The sequence below is a fragment of the Bidens hawaiensis genome, unplaced genomic scaffold (assembly GCF_021521415.1).
Source record: "Bidens hawaiensis isolate Kalapana, Puna unplaced genomic scaffold, B.hawaiensis_p1.1 tig00013980_1, whole genome shotgun sequence".
Lineage (NCBI taxonomy): Eukaryota > Viridiplantae > Streptophyta > Magnoliopsida > Asterales > Asteraceae > Bidens > Bidens hawaiensis.
The window spans coordinates 20262-44860 of record NW_027492196.1 but is presented as its reverse complement, the minus strand read 5'-3'; the positions used below and the strand labels follow the sequence as shown (position 1 = coordinate 44860).

The window sequence follows — 24599 nt, the reverse complement described above, 5'->3', positions numbered from 1 at the left end:
ATAATACATAGTTAAATACAGATTGTTTGGCCAACAGATTATAATTTAAAAAAAAAAACTGAAGTAACCTGAAAATCACTTGAAAGCTCAGAGTCCAGATCTTTGAGAAGATCTTCACCGTATGTTTCATGATATGTCGCTCGAATCTTTTTGCGTTGATCTCCGTTCCTGTGGGCTAGAATCTGAATAATCAGATCCTCGTTCGTTCCCCAACCTACACAGAATTAAAAATTCAAAACTTGACAATTGCATTTTAAGCCTTAGAATGTGATATAAATTCATTTTTCCAACTTGACAATTACACTCTTGATGTATATGTGTGAAATTACATATAATAATCTAGTGTTTTTTCATTATGCATAAGAATGATTAATGACTACTAGAGATATTCAGCATTATTTAACTGAAACTTATGTAGATTATAGATGATCTTGCTCAGGCTTGACCTTTATTTAAAACTATGAGTGGCAATCATGTTGAGAAATAAAATTTGTCTATTTGGGTTTACTTCATTGGTTCAAATAGTCAATTTGGATCATGCTGAATTCAGACCGACTATTATAAAACTTGTTAACTTTGAAAAGGTCCAAATTAGTTATCACCACTCATTATCATCGTTTGTCTCATCTACCAGTCAGTCATTTTCACGGCACCACCGTTGATGCCGCCGCTTCAAATCCCAGGGCCGGCACAGAGAAGGGACAAGGGGCCCGAAATTTCTAAAATTTAAATGTTTTTTATATAATTTTTCTTTTTTTCTTTTATGTATATTCTTAAAGGCTCATTTTCTTTAATTGCTCCGGGCTCTCGAACAGCCACCGCCATCTCCATTACCGTCACCACCACCACCGGCACGGTTGCTGGCCACCGTGTAAATTGAAATACAATGCGATTTTGACCATATGTTAAAACATAATAATAATAATAATAATAATAATAATAATAATAATCAGTTTGATCCTGGATGCATCAGATCATAATTTGTACAACGATCAAACACGAAAGCAAAATCACCGTCACAAAAACATCCGATTCATAATACAGGAATGAATAAATACAACGATCAACAACAGGAAGAACATCAAAATGACACACATACAAAATCAAGACAATCGGAAGCTAAAAAAAGCATAGATCTGGAAACAATAAATAAAATATGAAATGCATGTAAGAGGAAGATCGAAATAATAATAATAAGTAACCTGCAAAAGCCTTGTGGAGTTGCTCAGAGTCCTGTGAAGGAGAAGGAACACTTGATGGGAGCTTCAGTGTCGCCATTCTAATTCTTCTACCTTTGGGTTTTTTCGGTTACAACTTCTCAACCCAAATAATAATTATGATGGCAATAAATAGCATATATCATCACATGACACGCTTTTTCTGCTTTCATTATTTTTCTATTCTAACAATTAACGTTTCTTTCGATTCTTTAATTTGGCCTGCATTACCTAAATAAAATAATAATAATAATAATTTATTTTATCTAATAACTAGTATAGATATTCTTGCAAACGAGCCGAGCGGCTCGCAAGCTATTCGGGATCGGCTCGCTAAAAAGCTTGAATTAGCCGAGCATAACTGAGCCCGAGCCCGAGCCCGAGCTTCACTTATCGAATTTGAACCAGCTCGCGAGATTAAACGAGCATATCATTTATATAATTTTTTAAAATTTTAAAATATATATTTAATAATTATTAACTAATATTTATAATGTTATGAAAAAAATAAATCTAAATAATAAATAATATATATTATTTTATATATAAAATTACTTATAATTAAACAAAATAATTTGATAAATAATAAACGAGTCGAGGCCGAGCCGAGCTCGAGCTTGAAAATCTACTCACGAGTCGAGCTCGAGCTTTGAAAATAGAGCCGAACTGGAGCTCGACTCGGCTCGTTTGCACCCCTAGATATTCCTACTTGAGGTTTAGTGATAGCCTAGAAAGGCTTGGGTTTTCCAGTAAAGACTCAAGTTTGATACTCACTTGAGTTACTTTGTGTCGATATTGACAGTAAAAGATTCAACATAGGCTTGTATCGATATTGTTGACAATGAAAGATTTTTTTTATCAATAAAACCTACCTTTAGTGTTTCTTCTAGGGTCATTTATTTCCTTCATAAATAAAGCACTTTTTTTATATTTTATTTTAATGTTTTTTTTGTATGAATATTAAATATATTTAAAATTAAACTGTGGTTCAAAAAAATATATTTAAAATTAATGACATAAATGAAGAATAAAATTTCTTTTTACTGTCTGTTTGCGGACATGATCACGCGGTTCTTGTATGTATTTTCCATCATTTCAATATTCTATTTTCTCCATGAATTTGGCACAAAACAATTTAAAAGTTATAATATAATTTTTTTTAATGGATTTTCTCTGGCATAATGGCATTTTTTAAGTAAAGTAGGTAACTTTGTTTAGTGATATAGAAGTTATTACGTAGAAAATCTTTATTAATTTATTTAGCAATCCATTTATTATGTGATGAACTTCATGTTTATCTTGTTTTATGTTATGTTGTTCGTTTTAGTTGTCTTTACATAATCATTCAAAGTTATTTACTTGTTATTACTTTTTTTTTTTTGGAATCTTGTAAGTTGTAATGTTATTTCGACTTTAAGTTGGATATACGTTGTCTAAGGATATTGTTAAATCGTATTATATGCTCATAATATTTAGACCTTAATTTGGATATAGTCATTTACTTTTAACTAATTATTTGTATTTAATTTATGTTGGTCTGTTTGTGTTCATGTATGTTCTTTTGTGTTTGTTATCCTTATTTATTTTCATTTAAAATATTAACGAATTAACGTGAAAATGTTCAGTTTTTTAAATATGTTTATTTAAGGCATTGTTTATTCATACACTCCTTTTACATATATTTCCTCTTACAACGTCCATTTCAAAACCTTAAGTGTTTATGTACACTAATTCATCTAAAGTTAAATAAAGTGAAAAACTAACTAATAAATACAAATCACCTGGGCCTCCTGTTTTAATAACATGTAGGTAATAGTTAAGGCTTGGAATTCTTGAGATCTTCGATTTGAAACCTAACTCAAGAGGGTTTTTCACAGTATTGAATCTCTTAGATGGTGTTTCTAAGGAGTCACTTCTTAAACGTCAAAATCAAATGAAGATAGACATCTCGTCTTAAGAAAACTATTAAGAATGATTTCATTTTAAAAAATAGAAATACGACTTCGTTGAAAGATTAACATTAGGTACAGGATAAGAATTTTATAAGAGAATCAAATATCCTTTGGACACGTCGATAACATGCCTCACAATACCTCTATTATTAATATTATTTATTTTTGTAAAAGCTCGGTTTCAGATCTGGACATTATTTTCAACTTTTTAAATAAATAATAATTCTAATAAGACGTTTAAAACGTGGAAAGGTTATCAAGCGTTACGTCAGTATGGACATCACTACGGATGGACCATCACAATTCACAAGCAGAAGCTACATGTACTCACCTAAACTTTTACATCATTTTTTTAGAAATCTTTACAAACATTAATTCATCTCAAAGACTCAAAACGATAAAAACAACTAATAGCTTTGTAAACAAGGTGAACATTCAACGAGCTGTTCATGAAATGCTTGACATAATGTTCGTTTGTGTTTATTCGTTTGATAAACAAATGAACATGAACAAGATGAACTAAATGTCTGAATAGGAACAGAGACCATGTTTGTTCAATTTTGTTTGTAAACATTGAATAATGTGTTCTTTTATGTTGGTTAATGCATCTATTAATATTTGTTAATTAAATGCTTTTAATATTTATTACTTATATAATATTTTTATATAGATTTAAACAAAATTATTAATTATAAAATAAATATATGTACAATATTTATTACTTTTCTAATATTTTCATATATATTTAAGCAAAATTATTAATTATAAGATAAATATATGTACAAGCATTATATGATTACTTTATATATAAAATTAACGTATGAATATAAAAATGTTAACACACACACCAACACAAACCTGGTACTTTGGGCCGAATTGTTGTTACTAAACACTCTTGGTTAATCAAATCAAATAACACGACAACACAAAAGTGGTACCCGGGTTGAATCGTTCATACCGATCATTCTTAGTTAGCCAAATCAAATAAAACATTGTTTGAGTTTATTTTTGTTCGTGAACTGCTCACAAGTAAGGTCACTTCGTTAATGAATGAACTACACGAACAAAAAAATGTGTTCGTTTAGGTGTTTGTGAACCTTCATTTGTCCAATCAAAACTTAACTAACTATACATGGAAAATACCTTTCTCGATTATGTTTGCCTCATTTACTACCCTATGGACGATTTTATAAATCTATTATATCACTTTTCACATTATATAATCATATTTCTCAATGTCGATTCAATACATATAGATTGCTCACTTCTTACTTCTTAGTTGTTTTTTGTAAAGGGTATAAAAAAACATTAATACTACTTTTAACTCTACACCTCTAAACATTTAATCTCTCAAAAAAAATACAAATACATCTAATACCACTATGCTACAAGCCCTTTAGTAATATAGAAAAAAAAAATGACTTAGATTATAATCTTGGTGACCAAATAATAAAAGGTGACATATTATGAGTTTTTTCATCCTATAATACAGATTATAATTTGGTGACCAAATATGGACCTATATATAAATTGTAATTGTTTATTAACCAGATGTTCTGGATATTGTAGTGGGTGCCATTACCCCTTAAGCATATTTATCGTGTCCGGAGGAAAGTCCTGGCGATGTGTGGCTATTGCGGTGTAACGATTCCAAGGTTCTAAATGTAATTTATTAATATTGTATTAGGTAGTAATTGGAATTTAAAATATTTCAATTTATGGATTTTTAATATGAATATAACTATACTTTTTTCAAAAATAACTGGTGAAATAATTAGATTTTATCATTTACTTAAATGTGATATATTAGCATGTTGTATGTCAAATTGAAGAAGAGAGTTTGAGGCTTTGAGCCGTAAAAAGGGCGTCCCAATGGTTGTAAAGTAATAGCAAAGAAACCTTCACCAAAATGGGAAGGGTTTAAAACTTGCAAGCATGTTAAAAGAAAAAGAACAAAGAGTGACAGACTTAGTTATTTTAGATAGGGCCGGTTCCGAGAAGGCGAAAATTTTTTTGGTTCAAAGACGAAATTGTTTTTGGCTCTTAAGTAAAAGAAACATTTTGTTGGATATAAACAATTTAATTTTAAATGAGCTTATTTGATTACGATTTGAGTTGTGTAAAAAACTTTTTCATAAAAATAAGCTTAAAATTGTCTCAAATAAGATTAGAACACACAACTTTTTGGTTAGATGCAGTAGTTATGTAATTGTGTTGAAACATTTATTACATATTTTTTTATAAAAATACATATAATTTTTTTTGAAAAAAAAAAAAATTCGGGCCTAGCGGGGTATCAGGCATGTGGCCGTCAACTACCCTGCCATGACTCAAAGACGGCCCTGATTTTAGAATCAGCACACGGACATCATTTCTTGCATTGCATCCCCCCCACCCCCACACCCACACCCCAAACAATTTCACTATTCTTTTGACTTCGATGATTCAAATCCGCAACTGATGGTCTTTGATTTCTGTTCTTTTTGTTGGTGTTCATAAGTACAATCAAAACACTCTCTGGTATATTTATCTATATAAAAAAAAATTCTTCAAATTTTCACATTTAACTATTTAAGTATCATTGTATTAACCTCATTTTACACTCATGATGTATATCATAATTCATAAATGTCACTTGAATTTAGTTTGTTTATAACTTTATATGTAACATAACCTTTACTTGAAATAGGTTTCATATCTAGCACTCACCTAAAAATTAATTTATACATTATCTAGACTCCAAATTCAACAATGTTCCAACCATAATTAAACACATTCAAACAAAAACTAAAGATAAGATAATAAAATCAAAACTCAAAATAATTCAAAGCAACCAAAGTAAACCATAATAGTAATAATCTTGACACCTACATGGGCTTTCACATCATCAATCATATACTAAAAGCTCTTGGTGGTGGCCTATGACAATAATTTGAATAAGCCTTTTGTGCACTCTCACCTTTCATCTTAATATCCTCATACATCTTCAACGAACACTCCGAAAACTTGGTCAACGCATCCAAAACTTTCGTCAAACTCGAATGCATTGACTGCAACTTCAGCCCCTCATCCTCCTGATCTTTCGTCAAACTCGAATGCATTGACTGCAACTTCAGCCCCTCATCCTCCTGATCTTCGGTCAAACCCGTGTTGCCTTCATTGACCGAATGCTCATTAAGATGAGACAAAAACGCTTCAATGGAGTCGCTCACTTGCTGAGCTGGCAGACCTTGGATCCCGGCCGACCAATCCCGACAAATAACGAGTATAGGCGGGCCCACGGATCTTCGAGGCGAAAAGGCTCGCTTTTTGGACCGTTCTTTCGGTTGAATGATGCAGTTTTGGAGCCAGCTGTTGACTGATTCGACGTATGCGGTTTGACTGTTGACCATGTCGGTAAAGCTTAAACCGAAGTGTTCGATCTTCTGTTGAAGCTCGTCTATAATCGGTTTCTTTGGTTCTTGTTGTTGACTTTTCGACTTCTTCAAGTGGTAAGCTAGTGAGATGGTTATGTATTGTGCGTGATGGCACTCGAGCATCGCTTTCCACATCCGGTTTAATCTGCAGGCGTTTCAAAAGTTGAAAGTGATTATCATGTAACAAACAAACATGACTAGTAAAACATCACTCATAGCAGAGCTATTGGTAGGGTATGATAGGGTGTAAATGAGCCGAGTCGCTCGCTAAAAGCTCAAAGTGAGCCGAGTTTAAACAAGCTCAATCTTTAAAATAAGCTTGTTTTATAAACGTGCCCGAGCTTCACTTATCGATCTCAAGCCTAACGAGCCCATTATTTATTTTGTTTAATATACTAAATATTTATAAAAATGATACTGTTTATTTTATTTTTTAATATATTATACAATTCAATTTTACTCAATTTAATATATATCTTTATAATAATTATTATGTATAAAATTATGAAAAAATAACTAAATAGTATATATAATGTTATATATATAAATTACAATTAAAATATACATAAAGAAAAATAACAAATGTGTATAAATTAACAATAAACAAGCCGAGCCTGGACCGAACTCGAGCTCGAAATTACTCACAAGCTGAGATCGAACTTTAAAAATAGAGTTCGAAATAAGCCGGGCTCAAACTCAAATGAAATTAAGCGAGCACGAGCTCAGGCTTGGCTCGTCTAGTTCACCTAATTTAAACAAGCTGACAAGCAAGCTACAAGAATCCCAAGGAGCCAAGCTTACCTTGTCTCGAGGTCAGCTCGTTTACAGGCCGAGCCCGCTCAACTCAGCTTGACTAATTTACAAACAAGCCGATTCTGAGCGAGTCACAAGCCGGAAGTTTTTTTAACAACACTACCCAGATCCAAAAACAAACCCTCCTTTTTTAGATGTACATTATAGTAACCCAAATTAATTATTATGTGATGTTCAATAATTAGAATCAAATTATGAGCTTACCCTTGAAGAAGTTCTAAAATCTGCGGTTGCAACTCTTCATCCCTCATTTTCTCAATCCGTTTTGATATGGAATCAACGGTGTGCAATGCAACGATTATTCTTGAATGAAGATCTTTCACTAGAGCGCGTGTTTTATCAATCACGTGACTCTTCAGATCCTTTGCAAATTGGTGTCTAAGTTGGTCACACTTTCTGTCATACACTTTCCTGATTGATTCACTAGCCTGCAAAAGAGAAGTGTCAATTAAAAAAAATATACTTTTATTTCTAGTCTTAAACGAGTTGATGAGTCAGCAAGTTTAATTAAAAGGGCATGTTCGTGTTCGTTTGTTTAACTTTAACGGAACAAACAATCGAACACACGAACAGTTAGCCGGAGTTTTTAGTTCATGTTCATTGGTAAATGAATGTGTTCATGTTCATTTATGTTTTTTCATGAATATTATAAACAAATGAGTATAAACAAACATAACTGATAAAACACCAATTAAAATTAATGTGAATATCAATCTGTTGAATTAATAAAACTAGACTAAATTGTAATGAGCCTTACATTTTAAATTAATACATAAACGAACAAAAGTGAATCAACACACATAAACGAACATGCACCAACTAAATGAACATACGAGACATATGCTTACGTTTGTTCGTTCAACGAAATGAACAAAAAGTTTTGTTCATGTATGTTTGTTTATTAAATAAACCAATGAGGCATGTGTTCATATTCGTTCGTTTAACTAAATGAGCAAAACGGACTACCTTAACTTCGTCATAGAGTTTCCTTTCCCACGCATACAATCTATCAAGAGTCGAAGAATGGCTTCCCGCGATCATGCAAAACTCTTCAAAGAAATCACTTCCACTATCATCATTATTAGCATCTTTTGATGTTGGCGCTAGAGGGTTTCTTGAAGACGATGAATGTAATGATGTAGATCGTTTCCATGTAATGATATTCGCCACGTCTAAAACTCAACAACACACAAGACATTAAGTTGATAGAAAATTTCACAAATGGTCCCTGCAGTTTGACCATATTGAAAGTTTGGTCCCCAGATTTTAAAAACTGCAAACAGAGTCCAAACATTTTATGTTCATTTATTTAATAAACGAACATTAACAAAACTTTGAAAACAGCCTAAGACAATATATATAAAGTTTATTGTTATATTCTTCATGATTAAAGTTTTTGCGTCTTTTAAGCTTTTTTATATTTCCTATATTTTCTTTAACTAATTACAAACACCATCCGTTTTAATAAGCAGTCAAGCAATCTCTCTCTTACGAACGTTACATTTTTACCTCATATTAATATATTTCCTTAGCCTTAATCTTTCATTCTTTCCATGTAAAAAAGGTATCTGTTTTCTTTAATTTTCTTAGCCTATAACATACATTTTTATCTTTTCCTATTGGTAATAACGTCATGATCGTAGGGGTGTAAACGAGCCGAGCCCGAGCTCGCCTCATTTGCAATTTAATTATTTTACTTATCTATTTGTAATTACTTTTATGTATGTTTATAATTCTAATTTTTTATATATAACATAATATGTATTATTTAGTTATAATTTCAAACAAAAATATACAATATTAACAATAGGATATTCACAAGTAGGCATGTAAACGAACTTAGCGAACACGAATGGGGCATGCTCAAGTTTGCTTACATGCAAGAATTAGAAAAGAAATACAACATCAAGAATAACAAAATCTATGATACTTAGTTACCATGTGAAATGAGTGTAGTTTTCCCTTTACGACAATTCCCGCACAACAAATTCGACGCATTCGAGCTACCTACATTAAACATTTACAAATAGTTAACATTTAGACCATATTAACACGAAACAAAACATAATCCAATTCAAAAATCATATCATATCATATCATTTCATACCTTTAGACTCAGAGCACCCAACCCTAGTTTTATCCACCTCAAGCATCTTCGAAACCTCTTTCCCCGATTCACACGCGCAAAAAAACCTCCCCTCGATTTCCTTAATACTAGAAAGAAAATCTTTCGCCCGATGCGTTATAAACTCCGTCAGATCTTCCTCCGCCTCAGTCAACCCCTCAGTCAAACAACAACTATCCTTATTCGATTCCGTCTGCGAAACTCTACACACCAAAGCCCCAGCACCAGACTCATTGTCCTCAAACTCAACCGCTTTCACTTCACTATTCGAAGCAACCGAGTTCACATCATCATGATTAACTTGCTCAGTATCCTTAACACTAAACTGTTTCTGCACACTCATGTTATTAAAATTAACATGAAACCCATCATGACCCACAAACCGAAAGCTCTCGGGTTCATCCGCCGGGTCAAAATAGTCCCACGAAGAACCCGATTCGGGCGGGGGCGGGGGCGGAGGCATTGTAAACGGTGTCGTGTCGATATCATCTACGTAAACCCTAGAACTAATATCAATAACAGATGGGTTAAGACTAACGGTTACGGCATTGGTGGCACTAGACCTCATGTAACTTACTGTCGTCACCGGCGAGTCTAGTAAGAGTTCAGATTCTGCGAATCTGCGTAATGCGATTCCGATTTCACGAAGCGATTGGGTGTAAGCAAGATGAGCTGCTGCGAAATCGTAGCGTGAGTCGATTGCTTGTTTGATGAATTTCTTTCTTTGTTTGCATAGTTTTAAAGCTTCGCATTTATCGGCTTTTGACTGTGAAATACCCATTTTCTTGAAATGTGGGTAATAAACGATAAACCCTAAAACCCAGAAAAAAGATTGGGTTTTTGTGAATAATAAAGCAAACCCAGTTGGTGAAATCAGCAATTTGGTCCGAAAATGTGGGTAATAAAGCCTAAAACAAAGCAAAAGGATTGGGGTTTTTGGAGAGTTGGTGAAATTAGGAATTTGGTCGGAATGAGGTGGGATTTGGAGAGTGAAGAAGCAGGGGAATGTGCATAGTGTGAAATTATGGTGAATGGATTGAAGGGTTTTAGTGATTGTGGGTACTCAAGATGTTAATGATGAAAAGGAGGAAAAAGTGAGAATATATTCAAACGGTAGAATAATGGACTAATGGTAATAGATACACACAGAGGAGAGTAAATGAATAGTGTTGACAAAAAAAACATTCTGAGTGATTTGTTTTTATTATATGACCTTCACATTGAGACATAGGGTAATACTGGTTGAAAAAGAAAAATTAGCATCCACGTCGGGTTACATGTCCTGAGGTTCGAAACCCTATGTGGCAGCCGAAGGACGTGGAGGGAGCCGGACTCCACCGTTGTGGAGCATTGAGGAGTGTTGCAGGCCCGGCTCTGCAAACCTGCAGCGGACTTGGAGTGTGGGTCACTCGCTCTCTCAGGCAGACGTGCTTGGTGGGTCATAGCATCTTCATTCTCTCTAATTTCCATTCCTTTGAAGAAATACTATCAGATCAACTTCATCCTCTTCACTGTTCACTGCTATTTGATTTATGAGTAAGTTGACTTATGTTTGCCAATGACTGTTTGAATCAACCAGTTTTGAATAACCGGAAAACATTAATTTTCACATATTGAAGCTACTAGAATCAAACATTACTAAACAAAGTATCACTTATACATGTCTTCATGAGTTTCTAGGATTAATTTTTAAACTAGGATAAAGATTATAACATCATATAGTTTGTTTACATTCAAATACACGTAAGAAGATCAACGAATAACATTCACTTTGGATCATAATCTCTATACATTTATATGGTATCAAGAGCCTAAACCACTCTCACGTCAAGCTCACGCCGTGTCCATTTTCCTGGTGTGGCGAAAATAGATCCAACCAGTTTTGATTGGCTAGTTTGGATCTCATCAAATTCACCGAGTTAAAAGAGTTATAGATTGAGGACACGTCCGGTGTTTTGTAATAATGATTACGAATTATATAACAAGTAAAGTTAGAGTTTTCGTTCACACCTAAAAACACTTGACACAAATCTAACCGCTTGATGATTAAACCTTTTAATTTTCCTTTGTTTTAAGATGATTCTTAGGAATATTATTAACGGTAACATCTTATAGTATTCCATTCTACTATGGATAACATTTTAGTAAACAAACAGGATCGAGAAACCGAAAGAATATATCATGATGATTATTTGGACAACATAACATGCACTAAAACTGTGTTATTATTCTTAAGCAATTGAGACATTTTACCAAGATGTTTAAAAACCAATAACCATAAGAAATGAATCTAGATGTCCTCGGCAAAGTAAGATCTAATGAGCTTGGTACAGCCGGCCAAGGGGGTTTTCTTCATAAAACCCATTGCATTCGCATAACGAGCGTTTTGGTTCATGCCATTGTTGCGAGTAAGGATGACAGTGGCACGATTACGACCAATGTTTGGCTCAGCACATTCAGAGTCTGGGCTGCTCACAAGGGTGGTCTCACATTTCTGATCGCCATGATCGCTATTAACTTCCATATGATAGGTTCCGGTCGCGTCGGTCACTTCTTCTAAGGTGTACCTCAGGTTCTGTACTCTACCTTAACCTTGGCACCTATAAATATCACAAAATGTAAAGTTTCACAATATATTTTCTAGTACAATTGGCCACAAACAAGAAAACAAGTTAAGGAAAAAGATGAAGATGTTTCAGGTCATTTCGGGGCAAGCGTTATGATGAAGAGGATATACCAGCCAAGTATTTGGTGACAGATGTTTCGAATCCGCAACGGCAAGTGTCACAATAGACACGACCTTTGAGAAGAAATGGACAACTGGCGACCGTGGCAGCGGTTGAAAGCGCGGGAAGAAGGCATAGAGCAAAGATGATCAACAGTTTGGCCATGATCGGCTGAAGTAAATTAAGATGGAAGTATGACTGATTTGTTTGGATGGCGTAAGGGATTGGCGGGACTAAATATATAGGGCTGGATATTTGAATCTGGAAGAGCAAACTGAGATCTGATCATGTGCTAGACATTGATATTCAATGTGACCGAGCCATGCGGCACTTGCTTCATTTATTACAAGAATGAACTATCAATATATCTTGCAATCTTGTATAAGGGACGAGCTTGAATATCCCATTGCAAAACAATTGGTTCGACTCACTCAAGGACATCTCTGATACTTCCAAACAAAAAAGTATAATAATAAGTAAATGATGTGTACGTAGGTGAAAAACGCCCCACCAAAAAAGGGTGTAATGATTGTAAAACTTGGAGCAACACCAACTTGAAGGACCCGAACGACTAATACGAAAAGTGTAAGGGTGGTATGGAAGATCTCAATGGGCGGTCTGGTGGAGATCTAAAGTTCATGGACCAAGTGTTGGAAGTAATTTCAGACTCCAAGTCACAAGTCGGTGAACTTGAGGGACAAATATTGACAAGTAGGTCATAGTGGTTATGTTTCCTAATTGTATTGTAATTATAATAGGTAATGTCTTTGATAGCAAGTTAGGTTAGTCCTATATAAACATGTCATGGTTAGACATTATAGATTGTGTGGGGTGATACGAGATGCAACCGAGTTAGGGTTCATCCAAGAGGCACACACGAGATGTAACCGAGTTAGGGTTCATCTAGGGTGGACAAGATGTAACCGAGTTAGGGTTCATCAAGAGTCAAACCGAGTTAGGGTTTGAGGGTTTGTAATCAGTTTTTAGAGTAATATTTTCTGATTAATATAAACGCGAGTTATTCGTTTAGTTTGTGTGCTGATTATCGATACGGGACTTGACCAAGTTGAATAATTTGGTGTCATAGTTATCTATTATTTACTAGTTTGAGGCCCGTGTACTACACGGGTAATTGATGAAAAATTTAAGATTTAACTATTAAGTGACAATTTACACTAAAATTACAAAAAATACATAAATAAGATTACATAAATATGTTAGAAATAAGTAAAAACTTATATTCACACTACATTTGTGATTGTATTAGTAGGTATACATTGTTTATCAACACATTAAAATCTTTATTTCATGTCTGCTTATTAATAAGGTATCATATAGGTCTGTTTATAACTCTTGTTATAGCTATGTATTATTGTCTGTGTGACAAAAAAGATTCTCCAATTATATACCAACTCTAGATAAATGATAATGTATCCATGAAACTAATAAAAACAATATTCATGCACATAAAATATCATAACTTTTAATCAATTAATATGATGTCATTTGAGAACATATGTTCATGATTATCAAAAAAACATATGATTATCCCAAATACCAAATTACGTGAACTTTGATGATATAATCATCCTTAGAATCTTTAGAATTTGAAATTGATTTATCATGATAAATTTGTTGTCATTGATATTCCGTGTATGACAAAATTTTTAATTGACTTTATATTCTACAATTAAAAATTTTATAATAAAGCAACATAAAAACCAAAAATTAAAATATAACAAAATGATTTGTTTAATTTCATATGAATGTAATCGTCATAAACATGACAAATACATATTAACTTTAAAACTATGTTCAAATAATAGTGTGATTATTTTGAGTTAGAAAAATATAAGAAGATTTAAGTTGTATAAGTGAATGTAATGATTCTTATTTATAATAGTTGAAAGTAGGGTTGTCACTTTTACCCGTAACTTGAAATCCAACCCAAGAAAACCCGTACTCGAACCCAAACTAACCCGACCCGAGAAACTCGAATCCAAGAAAATACAAACCCGAACCTGAACCGAAGTAATTCGGGTTGGTTCTTGGGTCCGAATTCTAGGTTTCGGATCAACCCGAATAAACTTTTAGTTTTAAAATTATATATATTTAAGTATTAAGAGCTAAGCCTTAGCCGCTGGCGTTATTAGGATTTAGTTCAAAGTCGATTGTTCTCATTCCACATATTATAAATCAAATGTTTATTGTTTACTATTTTGAATATAACCATAATAAACACTTTAATTATGTACTAACCAACGGGTAACACTAACATAACCTCAATTCGCTATATTTGTATAAAAATAAAATTAATTAGTTAATATAATATTGGAATTATGTAAATAATCGATGAAAACGATATTCTATGTTTCAATATCCTAAATGATTTTTGAAAAACGAAAATAATGGAATGGGATTGAAACAAATTGTTTGGTTTAAAGTATTAAATGTTTTTAATTAAGTAATATAGCTTATAAGGCATATTAAATTAAATATATTTAAGTATAAAAAAAGTATAAATCAAGTAATAAAATATATGTTTCTGAAACATTTTGGTCTGAGTTATGAAATAAAATATTGAAAACTAAATATTGATCTTTTTATTGTTAAAACCCTTTATACTACACAAAATAATCATATAAATAGATAACACATAGTAGATATAGTAAATCGTATACATATGAATTATAATTATAATATTCAACATCAATGATTTAATGCTAAACACCAAGATATATATAATAGATATTCTTCATGTTTGCAATATTTATACAAAATATTTGTAGAAAATTAAGAAAATATACATTTCCTAAGTTCAAATACATATGAGAAAATTTTATATTCAAATTTGAAACCAAATTATATAAAAATATTATGCACTACTGCTTGAACCACATCTTAAATACAATTTGCAGTTTACAATACAAATCCAAATTCTTCGACATCTATGCACCTTATTTTTTTTAATTTGCAATTACATGTGACTTTCAAATTTTATTATAGCAAGTTTGCAAATTCAATTTTGATATTTCCTTATTTCACCGTTAATGTTAATACCATAAGTATCTGCATTTAGTAAAATAACCTTGAATTCATAAATTGAAATGACTTAAAAGATAAGGACCATATATTGAAATTGGTTGAAAAAAAATTATGAGATTGTCAAGGGGCAAAAATGGTAATCTTTTATTAGAATAGATAGATAACACGGGCCCGAAAAATAAGTTGAGCAGATTAAACTATTGGAAAAATTTAAATATACAGAGTAGATAAGTATACGAATTTTTAATTATTTTGAAATTTATAAAGACCGTGTAGTTCACTTATAGGTTAACACGAACAGTTCATTATGTTATTAACTTAAAGTGGGACAAAGTACTAATAATTCATAAATTATACCTTTTTGCTCAATGAAACATCCTTGCACTGAGTGAAAAAAAATAAAATTATAAATTCGTATACTTATCCATACTTAACTTTTTCACAACATAATACTTCATTTTATGCTGATTATTTTGTTGTATACATACACAATCATGTTATAAAGGTTTGCTTAAACCTATATAACTTAAAATGGGACATAACACGAACAGTTCATTATGTTATTAACTTAAAATGGGACAAGGTTTGCTTAAACCTAAATAACTTAAAATGGGTCTATTTCGTTGCCGGCACTTGGGGTGGTGGTGGAGGCCATTGAGAGGGACGATGGAAAGGCATACGTGATGTAGTTGAGAGAAATTTGGGATCTAGGATTTGATTGGATAAAAGATAGGAGCTTTAAATAATAAATAAAGTGGGTGGGTAATGACCAATGTAGTATCAATATTTAAGAAAATTGGTTAGAAAGTATGAGAATGGATGAGAGTGTGACAAGTGGCATGTAGTAGTAGTTATTTATTAGAGTAGTAAGATTATTAAATAAACTAGCTTTTGAACCCATGTATTACACGGGATTTGTCAAATAATAAAAATAAAAAGATCAATTATTTGAAAGAAATGAACAAAATTAAAGGTAAAAATAAAATATATAGTACAAACAATAAAAAGTCTAAAATCTCAAATTTACAAAATCGATTTTTTTATATACAATATTTGCATAAATTGTTTTGACCAATTACCCGTGGATAACTATGATGAATAAGATGAGAGATTGGAGAATTAGAATGACAATTATAACTCATTTCTTAAAATTGTTTTGTCACATGGCTCATAGATTGTTAGGATAGATAAAATGAGAGAATAGATAATTAGAAATGAAATTATAACCCTATTTGTCAAAATTATCTTGACCAATGACGATTGTTAGGATGAATTAAATGAGAGATTAGAGAATTAGAAAGTAAATTATAACTCATTTGTCAATATGGTTTTGCTCCATAACCCATGGATAAGTAGGATGAATGAGAAGAGAGATTAGGCCAAGAATGAATATGTGATTGCCACATCATCCTCATTATTTTCTTTTATTAGTATATTTAGATAGTTAGATTAGAAGTTTAGTTTAATTATGTTTCCTAATTTGAGTAGGAGTATGGTATTGGGTGTTATATAAACCATCATTAGTTTTCTTTTGTTAGAGTGTAGAAACTATTTTGTTATTGTTTCTTATTAATGAAAAGAGTCACATAAACATTTTATGCAAAATCGTGTTTGGTGTTCTTGATTCACTTGTCTAAGATTTAACAATGATTTCATATAAAAATTAAATAAAGAAAAAAAATATTAAGAATGTGTGTTCTGTAATAATCTGATTGGTTTAGAAATTAAATAAACTAAAGAAACAAACACTCTCCCACTTCAAGGCCATATTAATCCTCAAGCTTGCACTGCTAACGCATTAAAAACAAATAAACTAAAGAAACAAACACTCTCCCACTTCAAGGCCATATTAATCCTCAAGCTTGCACTGCTAACGCATTAAAAACACCCCTATGTGACGGTGTGCAGGTCGTTTTTCGCCTACCGTGGAGTGGGGTGTCTATGACTTACACATTACACCGAGTAACTAAACAATTAAAATTGAGCCCTCAACTTTTTATCCTTACCATAACAATACTTGCACCATTTTGACCTTAATACTCAACAAGTTAGAAATCTTAGTTGAAAATCTTCAATGGACCTTTTTTTTTGTAAGTTGCTTATCCAAAATAGCTAACGGTAAACGGTTGGTGTGAGAATCTCAGTGCTTGAGGCAAGTTATTAGTGTGTTATTTTTGAATCGTGTTTTCAATTCGCCATCTAGCTAGGTTAAGCTAGATAGCTTTTCTTATTTATGGTCTTGCTTTTATAACTATAATATCTGTTTATTATCGTCTATTTACATGATATTAGAGCCTTATTCGATCCATGCTTATTAATTTGCTTCGAGCTGGTATTGGGAGAGCCTCCAACGATTTTTTTGTTCTGGGGAGTATTTTATTCATCTTCGTGAGGTTTTGTGTTTCGTTTCGTTTTAACTTCTACTAATTAGTTTGTAATTGGTTTTGAATTGTTATTGAACCCGTTCGTATATTGTGTTTCGATTATTGGCAATATGGATGGATAAGGTGATTCACTTCAATCAACTAGTACCCAACTTCATGGTAAAAATATCCCTACTGGAGTTATGTCGTGAAGAATTTTCAGCGTGGGAAAAATATGCGGGGTTTTGTTTTGGGTGTAAAAGAAAAAAAGAAGACAAGAAGGCAACTGATTATGCAATTAACTTGATGTGTAGGTCACATCTTTAAGATTATCACTTGGATCAACAACTGCAAGATTACCCACCGAACTAGCGCCATGCCTTCACCGACAAATTCTTGTCAGCACTAGTTAGTAATTTTGATTTCGACCAAGTGTCTTTGATAATACTCATTTAGTATTGTTATTTTTTATGAATGACTCCTAGCTAGGAAAATTAAATACAACAAAATATATTGTTCTCTTTTAGAACGTAGGAATAGAGATTGCAAGTAGGAAAGTACACATTTTGTTAATCAAACAAGAGAAATCAAAGAACAATATAATTTGTTAATCAAACAAGAGAATTTAAAGAACAATATAATGATTGTACCTTTATGATCAAGGGGACAATATAACATGCACTAAACTGTGTTATTATTCTTAAGCAAATGAGACATTTTACCAAGATGTTTAAAACCAATAACTATAAGAAGAAATCAAACTAGATGTCCTCGGCAAAGTAAGATTTGATGAGCTCGGTACAACCGGCCAAGGGGGTTGTCTTCATGAAATCCATTGCATTCGCATAACGAACATTTTGGTTCATGCCATTGTTGCGGGTAAGGATGACTGTGGCACGGTTACGACCAATGTTGGGCTCAGCACATTCAGAGTCCCCACTGCTAACAAGGGTGGACTCGCATTTCTGATCGCCATGATCACTATTAACTTCCATGTGGTAGGTTCCAGTCTCGTCAGTCTCTGCTTCCATTGTGAAGAAGCGTGTATCGACTTACATGTATACGATCAACGTTCCTCAGGTACGAGTGTGCTATATCACCGATGGTTTTCCGGGATACGAGTTCTTCCACCTACAAAACGAACAGCACCGTGAGCTTACCCCTCAGAAAGGGACAGAGGGGTCCTCTTTGGGGTAACCCTCCGGTGTGAGAATCAGGTATTGTAGGAGAAGATAATCAAGATGTGAAAATGAGTAAAAGACTTAGAGTATATTTTCTTGCCTGCCTCCAACTGTGGAGGTGGTGTGGTATTTATAGTATTAGGGTTTCCAATGATTGGGCTCAGACCCAATTAGGGCATTTTTGGCCTCCTCCTATTGCTTCGCGCCACGTGTACTTAGAACACCTGGTGCTTTTTCATTGATTATTCTCTGACCAAGGTATTTCACCTGACCCATGTGCCATCACGTGGTGGCACATGGGCTTTGCTGAGTTGTCCACCCTTCATTGGCAGCTGTCAACATCAGCACATTCTTTATTCCTTAAAAGATACCTTCTGGAAGGTTGCCTGATGAGTACAATCATGGTTGTCCTTATCCTGATTTGGATTAGACTATTGTCTCATTTGTTGTGTGTTGCTTACGCGCGGCCTTTATGCGCCTATCCCGGGGATGCGCAAGGTCTTCTCTTTATTCTCACAGATGTTTCATGCGCTTGCGCGTATGTGATATGCGCCATGCGCAGATGTTTCATGCGCTTGCGCATAGGTTTTGGCTTTGTGTCTTCATGACATCCTGATTTCAAGCCTCTTGTCTATATCTTGTGGGTTGACCCGCCCCGCTCGATGTTAAGGCGGGTGCATACCCCTTCAAGCCCCCCAGTCTAATGTGTGTCTTGTCTCGCGCGAGCGAGGTAAGATAGATATTAGACTTAAAAGTTTGCTTTTTCAATAGGGCTTGTTTTTTTTTTCTTTTCTTGTACGCGCGTTGCGCGAAATTCCATCCCTTTGGTTAAAACGAATCGTCAATGCACGTGGTTGATTGGTGTTGACATGCATCAGAGATAGAGACGTTATGTGTCAGACCTTTCGTGTGCTCGAGGTGCTACAGTGGCCTTTCACGTCTCCTCATGCGGTGTCAGGAACACGTGTCGCGCTTATGTTGGCCTACGCCTGCGAGTGGGGGCGCGTGAGCGTAGATCTGATTATTACTTGTTTCTCTTTCTCTCCCCTGGGCCTATAAAACCAAACCTTTTGAACGGTATTTTCTTCATCTTCACTGTCATTTCAGAGCTTTTGCTTATCATTTACATTCCGATTAAGAGCTTTCGTCTTCGTCCCTGAATTCCGTGCTTAAAGTAACCATATTGTTCGATTCGCAATTGTATGTCTGATAACCCAGACACCACAATTTCCCCTAGTAAAGGCCGTGTAAAATCAGTGGTTATGTCTACTTTGAAGAAAACCGGCAAGGGTATTCGGGTTGCCGAGGCTTCGTCGGAGGAGAGGGGAAAGAATAAAACGGCGAAAAGATGGGACGAGATCCCCTGCAAGTTGAAACAGCCTGAGCTTGATAGTCTCATTGCTTCTCAGGGTTTTCTCCCTGAGTATGGTTGTCTGTTCCCGGCAGCCGGGCAGACGGCTGCGGATCCTTTTGCCGGCTATATCTCTCTATATTCTCATTTTCTTACTCACTGTAACCTTCGTCTTCCGATGACAAGGTTTATAGGTGCGCTCCTTCAATTTTATGGGATTCACATATCCCAAGTTCACCCTTTTGGGTTGGTGCGCATGACTCATTTTGAGTTTATGTGCAAAGCTCAGCGCGAAGAGCCTACTCCTCGCCGCTTTCAATATTTCTATAAACCAAAGGTTCAAGATTCTTGGTTTTCGTTTACTCCGCGCAGTCAGAAGGTTAAATGCTCTACTGTCACTTTTAAGAGCCTTCATGACTGGACTGAGAAGTTTTTCTACGTCAAAGCTTGTGTTATTCCAATCCACATGACTGTGCGCGCGATCACTTCTGCGCTCGCGGATGACAATGTCCTTAAGAACCCAACGGGCACATGGGTTAAAAAATTAACTGCTGAACCATCCCCCGCCAAGAATATTTGCGAGGAAGCGTTGGTGGGGGTTGGTATGAGCAAGAGGTGGACTGACAGTGAGACTGAGCCTGTCATCCATGTTGATGGCTTAGGTGGGTTGTTTGTTCATTGCATTAATTTTGCGCGAGTATAATTCGTTTTGTTGATATCACTTGTCTTGTTTTATGCAGAAAGCAAGGAATACATCCACGCCACCTATGACGAGCATACAGAAGGTGGCTCTGTCGCCCTGAACGCTGGGGAAGTTGCTTTACCTGATCGCTTCGATGATATGTTCATCCCTGTCGACTTAGAGTTTTGCTTTGACAGCGATGCGCCTGGTAAGCCCTTGTATTTGTGTTTAGGCCCTTAGAATAACAAATTTGGTTTTAACATTTCTGTTGCGCGCATTGTAGATGCGCTCGCTAATTATGAGTTGGAGCCTGTGGAAGAGGAAGGGGAGGAGGCAGAAGCTGAAGCGCAAAAACTCAAGCGTAAGGCTAAAGGCAAGACTAGCGCAGGGGCCAGTAAAAAACAGAAAAAAAATGATGCCTCTGTTGCCCAGAATCTTCCTTCTACTCAAGTGAAGGGACTTGAGAAAACCAAGGGTTTTACTTCCAATTTTTCTCGTCTTCTTTGCCTCAAGGTGTGGGCAGTCCTCCAGTCCACACGAGGTATGGTGCTGCCACCTCATCTCTGCGCGCAGCGGACAAGGGAAGCGGTGCTGCGCCTGCTGTTTCGTCTTCTCCAACAGGTATACTTTGTTTATATTTTGTTGTTTTATGAGCGTGATTCCGATAGAGTTATTAATGAAGCTTTGTTCACTCAAATGTTTGTAGAGCCGGCAACGTTGGTGGCTCAACCTCAGGCGCAGCAAGGTGCCAAGGCTATGCCGAAGGTTGTTTTGAAGTCCTCTGTTTTGCCCTCAAAAAGGGGGAAAATGGACTTCACGACGATGCTTAATTCGCGGACTGCGGTGCGCCAAGGTATTTATTGCGCTTTGATTGTCTGATTTTTTCCTTTAGTTCAAGTCATGAATCATTTCTCCTTGTTGGTTTTTTCATAGGAATTATAGCTGGCACACAAGCTGCTGGTGGCACTGCTAGCGCTGGCGCCGTTAGTTCTGCTCCTGCTCCAACAAGTACTGAATCTCTCCTTATTGGAATCACTAAGGAGCAGGAGACTATATTTCGCGCTACTCTAACAGCGTCAAGACCTCCCTCACCTCCTCCTGCGCGCAGCCCTCCTCGTGAGACTATTTTTGATTCTTCCAAGTCGCAGGAGAAGAGACCTGTTATAGAGGATGATGAGGAGGTTGATTTTGAAAATTCTGATGGTGGCCGCGTAAGCCCTACAGCGCTACGTGATTTCGTGGCGCAGCCTTCTTCTCATGGGGCAGGCAGGAGCTCATCAGCTGGCGATAATCTTCCTGCCGGTTCTCCTCAGGTTTAAGTTTATTTTGCTCCGCTGTGCAGACTTCCAAGTTAGTGTTTAGATAACTAAAACGTTTCTTTGCGTTGCTTTGTGTTTGTAGGGAGCCGATCACATATACCGCCCGAGCTGGAGTATCACTGAAGAAAGCTCATTCCAATCCTTGGGCGTATGTGAAGACTTTTGGGCTCACTCTGTTCCTCCAGCTGAAAGAAGGTTTCAAGAGGACTGCGCTCGCTTGGATTTGCTTAATGACCACCTTTTTGCTGGGTCTGCGTTTTTTGCTGCCTCCCAAGAGCTTCACAATGATTATATAAAGGTACGTGATGCCTTTGTGGAGGCCAAGCAAGAGGCTAAGATTTCTGCTTGGAATCTTTCTGATGCCCGAGAGAAAGCTGAGAAACTCCAAGTAGAACTTAGCGAGAACCGGGCAAGTTCCAACGCTGCTTTTGTGAAGCGCGGGCTTGAGCTGCAAGCTGCGCGGGAGAAACTGCAAGTGGCAGAGGCAGATGCGGCAAAGCACGCGCGTCAAGCGCGTGACATGGAGTTGACAGTGGAGGCGCGTGACCAAACTATTGCGCAGGTTAATATTGAAAAATCTTTGTTGGAAAGTGAGGTTGCGTGCCTGAAAGAAGAGCTTGTTGCTGCGCAAGCAGAGAAGAAAGAGGCCTTGGCGGCGGCGGCGTCCGAAAAGGAAGAGCTGAAGCAAGCCAAAGAAACTGTTGAGTTGTTAAACTCTCAGATTCCTGCTTTTGAGGCGTCTGTCTCTTCTCTTGCGCATGATCGTCATTGGCTGATTTCACAGGGTGTGACTCGTTGCGCTTATGCCATGAAATATTCAGACGAGTTCCAGAAGAAGAAGTGTGTATCGACTTACTTGTATACGATCAACGTTCCTCGGGTACGAGTGTGCTATATCACCGATGATTTTCCGGGATACGAGTTCTTCCACCTACAAAACGAACAGCACCGTGAGCTTACCCCTCAGAAAGGGACTGAGGGGTCCTCTTTGGGGTAACCCTCCGGTGTGAGAATCAGGTATTGTAGGAGAAGATAATCAAGATGTGAAAATGAGTAAAGGACTTAGAGTATATTTTCTTGCCTGCCTCCAACTGTGGAGGTGGTGTGGTATTTATAGTATTAGGGTTTCCAATGATTGGGCTCAGACCCAATTAGGGCCTTTTTGGCCTCCTCCTATTGCTTCGCGCCACGTGTACTTAGGACACCTGGTGCATTTTCATTGATTATTCTCTGACCAAGGTATTTCACCTGACCCATGTGCCATCACGTGGTGGCACATGGGCTTTGCTGAGTTGTCCACCCTTCATTGGCAGCTGTCAACATCAGCACATTCTTTATTCCTTAAAAGATACCTTCTGGAAGGTTGCCTGATGAGCAATCATGGTTGTCCTTATCCTGATTTGGATTAGACTATTGTCTCATTTGTTGTGTGTTGCTTACGCGCGGCCTTTATGCGCCTATCCCCGGGATGCGCAAGGTCTTCTCTTTATTCTCACAGATGTTTCATGCGCTTGCGCGTATGTGATATGCGCCACGCGCAGATGTTTCATGCGCTTGCGCGTATGTGATATGCGCCACGCGCAGATGTTTCATGAGCTTGCGCATAGGTTTTGGCTTTGTGTCTTCATGACATCCTGATTTCAAGCCTCTTGTCTATATCTTGTGGGTTGACCCGCCCCGCTCGATGTTAAGGCGGGTGCATACCCCTTCACGTTGTGTACCTTAGGTTCAGTGAATCCCTGTCTCTGCATTCTACCTTAACCTTTGCACCTAAATATAACAAAATATAAACTTTCACAAAATATTTTCTAGTACAATTTGCTACAAACAAGTTAAGGAAAAAGGTAAAGATATATACCCGATAAGTATTTGGTGACAAATGTTTCGAATCCACAACGGCAAGTGTCACAGTAGACACGACCTTTGAGTTGGAATGGACTATTGGTGATCGTGTCAGCGGTTAAAAGTGCGGGAAGAAGGCATAGAGCAAAGATGATCAACATTTTGGCCATTGGTGATCAATGGGTTGAAGAAAATAAAAGATGAAAGTATGGTTGATTAATTGTGGAGATGGAGTTGGGATTAGCGGGACTAAATAGTGCTAGATATCTGAATCTAGTACAGCAAAGTGAGATCTAATCACGTGCTAGACATTGGTATTCAATGTGACCGTGTCATGCGGCACTTGCTTCATTTATTACAAGAATGCATTATCAATGTATTTGTAGTCTCGGTATACTATTAAGTTATTTTGGTTATCAAAAAAAGTTGTCTTGGTTATGTTCACCGTGTACTTCTTTTCAAATGTCTATAGAACGTCTCGTTTCGTAATTTGTGATTTTAGATTTTCACTCACTTTAAACTAATGTTGTAAAAGTAGATTTATAAGGCAGACTCCCCGAGTACTTG

The 24599-nt window shown here is 35.7% G+C and overlaps 2 protein-coding genes and 2 pseudogenes across 4 annotated transcripts in view; all 4 read right to left on the bottom strand.

Moving 5' to 3' along the window:
- Positions 1 to 1380, bottom strand: part of LOC143545560 (annexin Gh1-like) — a 36649-nt gene extending 35269 nt beyond the window's left edge. For both annotated transcript variants that reach the window (XM_077037427.1, XM_077037429.1), the window contains exons 1-2: positions 1203 to 1380; positions 69 to 214 (exon numbers count right to left, since the gene is read on the bottom strand). In XM_077037427.1, coding sequence (XP_076893542.1) covers positions 69 to 214; positions 1203 to 1278 — 222 coding nt within the window. In that variant the 5' untranslated portion in view covers positions 1279 to 1380. The remainder of the gene's footprint in view (positions 1 to 68; positions 215 to 1202) is intronic.
- Positions 1381 to 6060: 4680 nt separating this feature from the next.
- LOC143545541 (protein ALTERED PHOSPHATE STARVATION RESPONSE 1-like) lies at positions 6061 to 10458 on the bottom strand. Its single transcript, XM_077037417.1, has 5 exons — positions 9506 to 10458; positions 9337 to 9405; positions 8365 to 8570; positions 7603 to 7826; positions 6061 to 6730 (listed from the first exon to the last, which is right to left on the bottom strand). The coding sequence occupies exons 1-5, from the start codon at positions 10302 to 10304 to the stop codon at positions 6061 to 6063; spliced, it is 1968 nt and encodes a 655-aa protein (XP_076893532.1). The 5' UTR covers positions 10305 to 10458.
- A 1330-nt stretch (positions 10459 to 11788) lies between these two features.
- Positions 11789 to 12458, bottom strand: LOC143545539 (protein DOWNSTREAM OF FLC-like; annotated as a pseudogene).
- A 5882-nt stretch (positions 12459 to 18340) lies between these two features.
- On the bottom strand, positions 18341 to 24359 carry LOC143545540 (protein DOWNSTREAM OF FLC pseudogene; annotated as a pseudogene). Its single transcript, XR_013137443.1, has 3 exons — positions 24049 to 24359; positions 23895 to 23960; positions 18341 to 18678 (listed from the first exon to the last, which is right to left on the bottom strand). The product of XR_013137443.1 is annotated as a protein DOWNSTREAM OF FLC pseudogene (transcript).
- Positions 24360 to 24599: the final 240 nt, after the last annotated feature.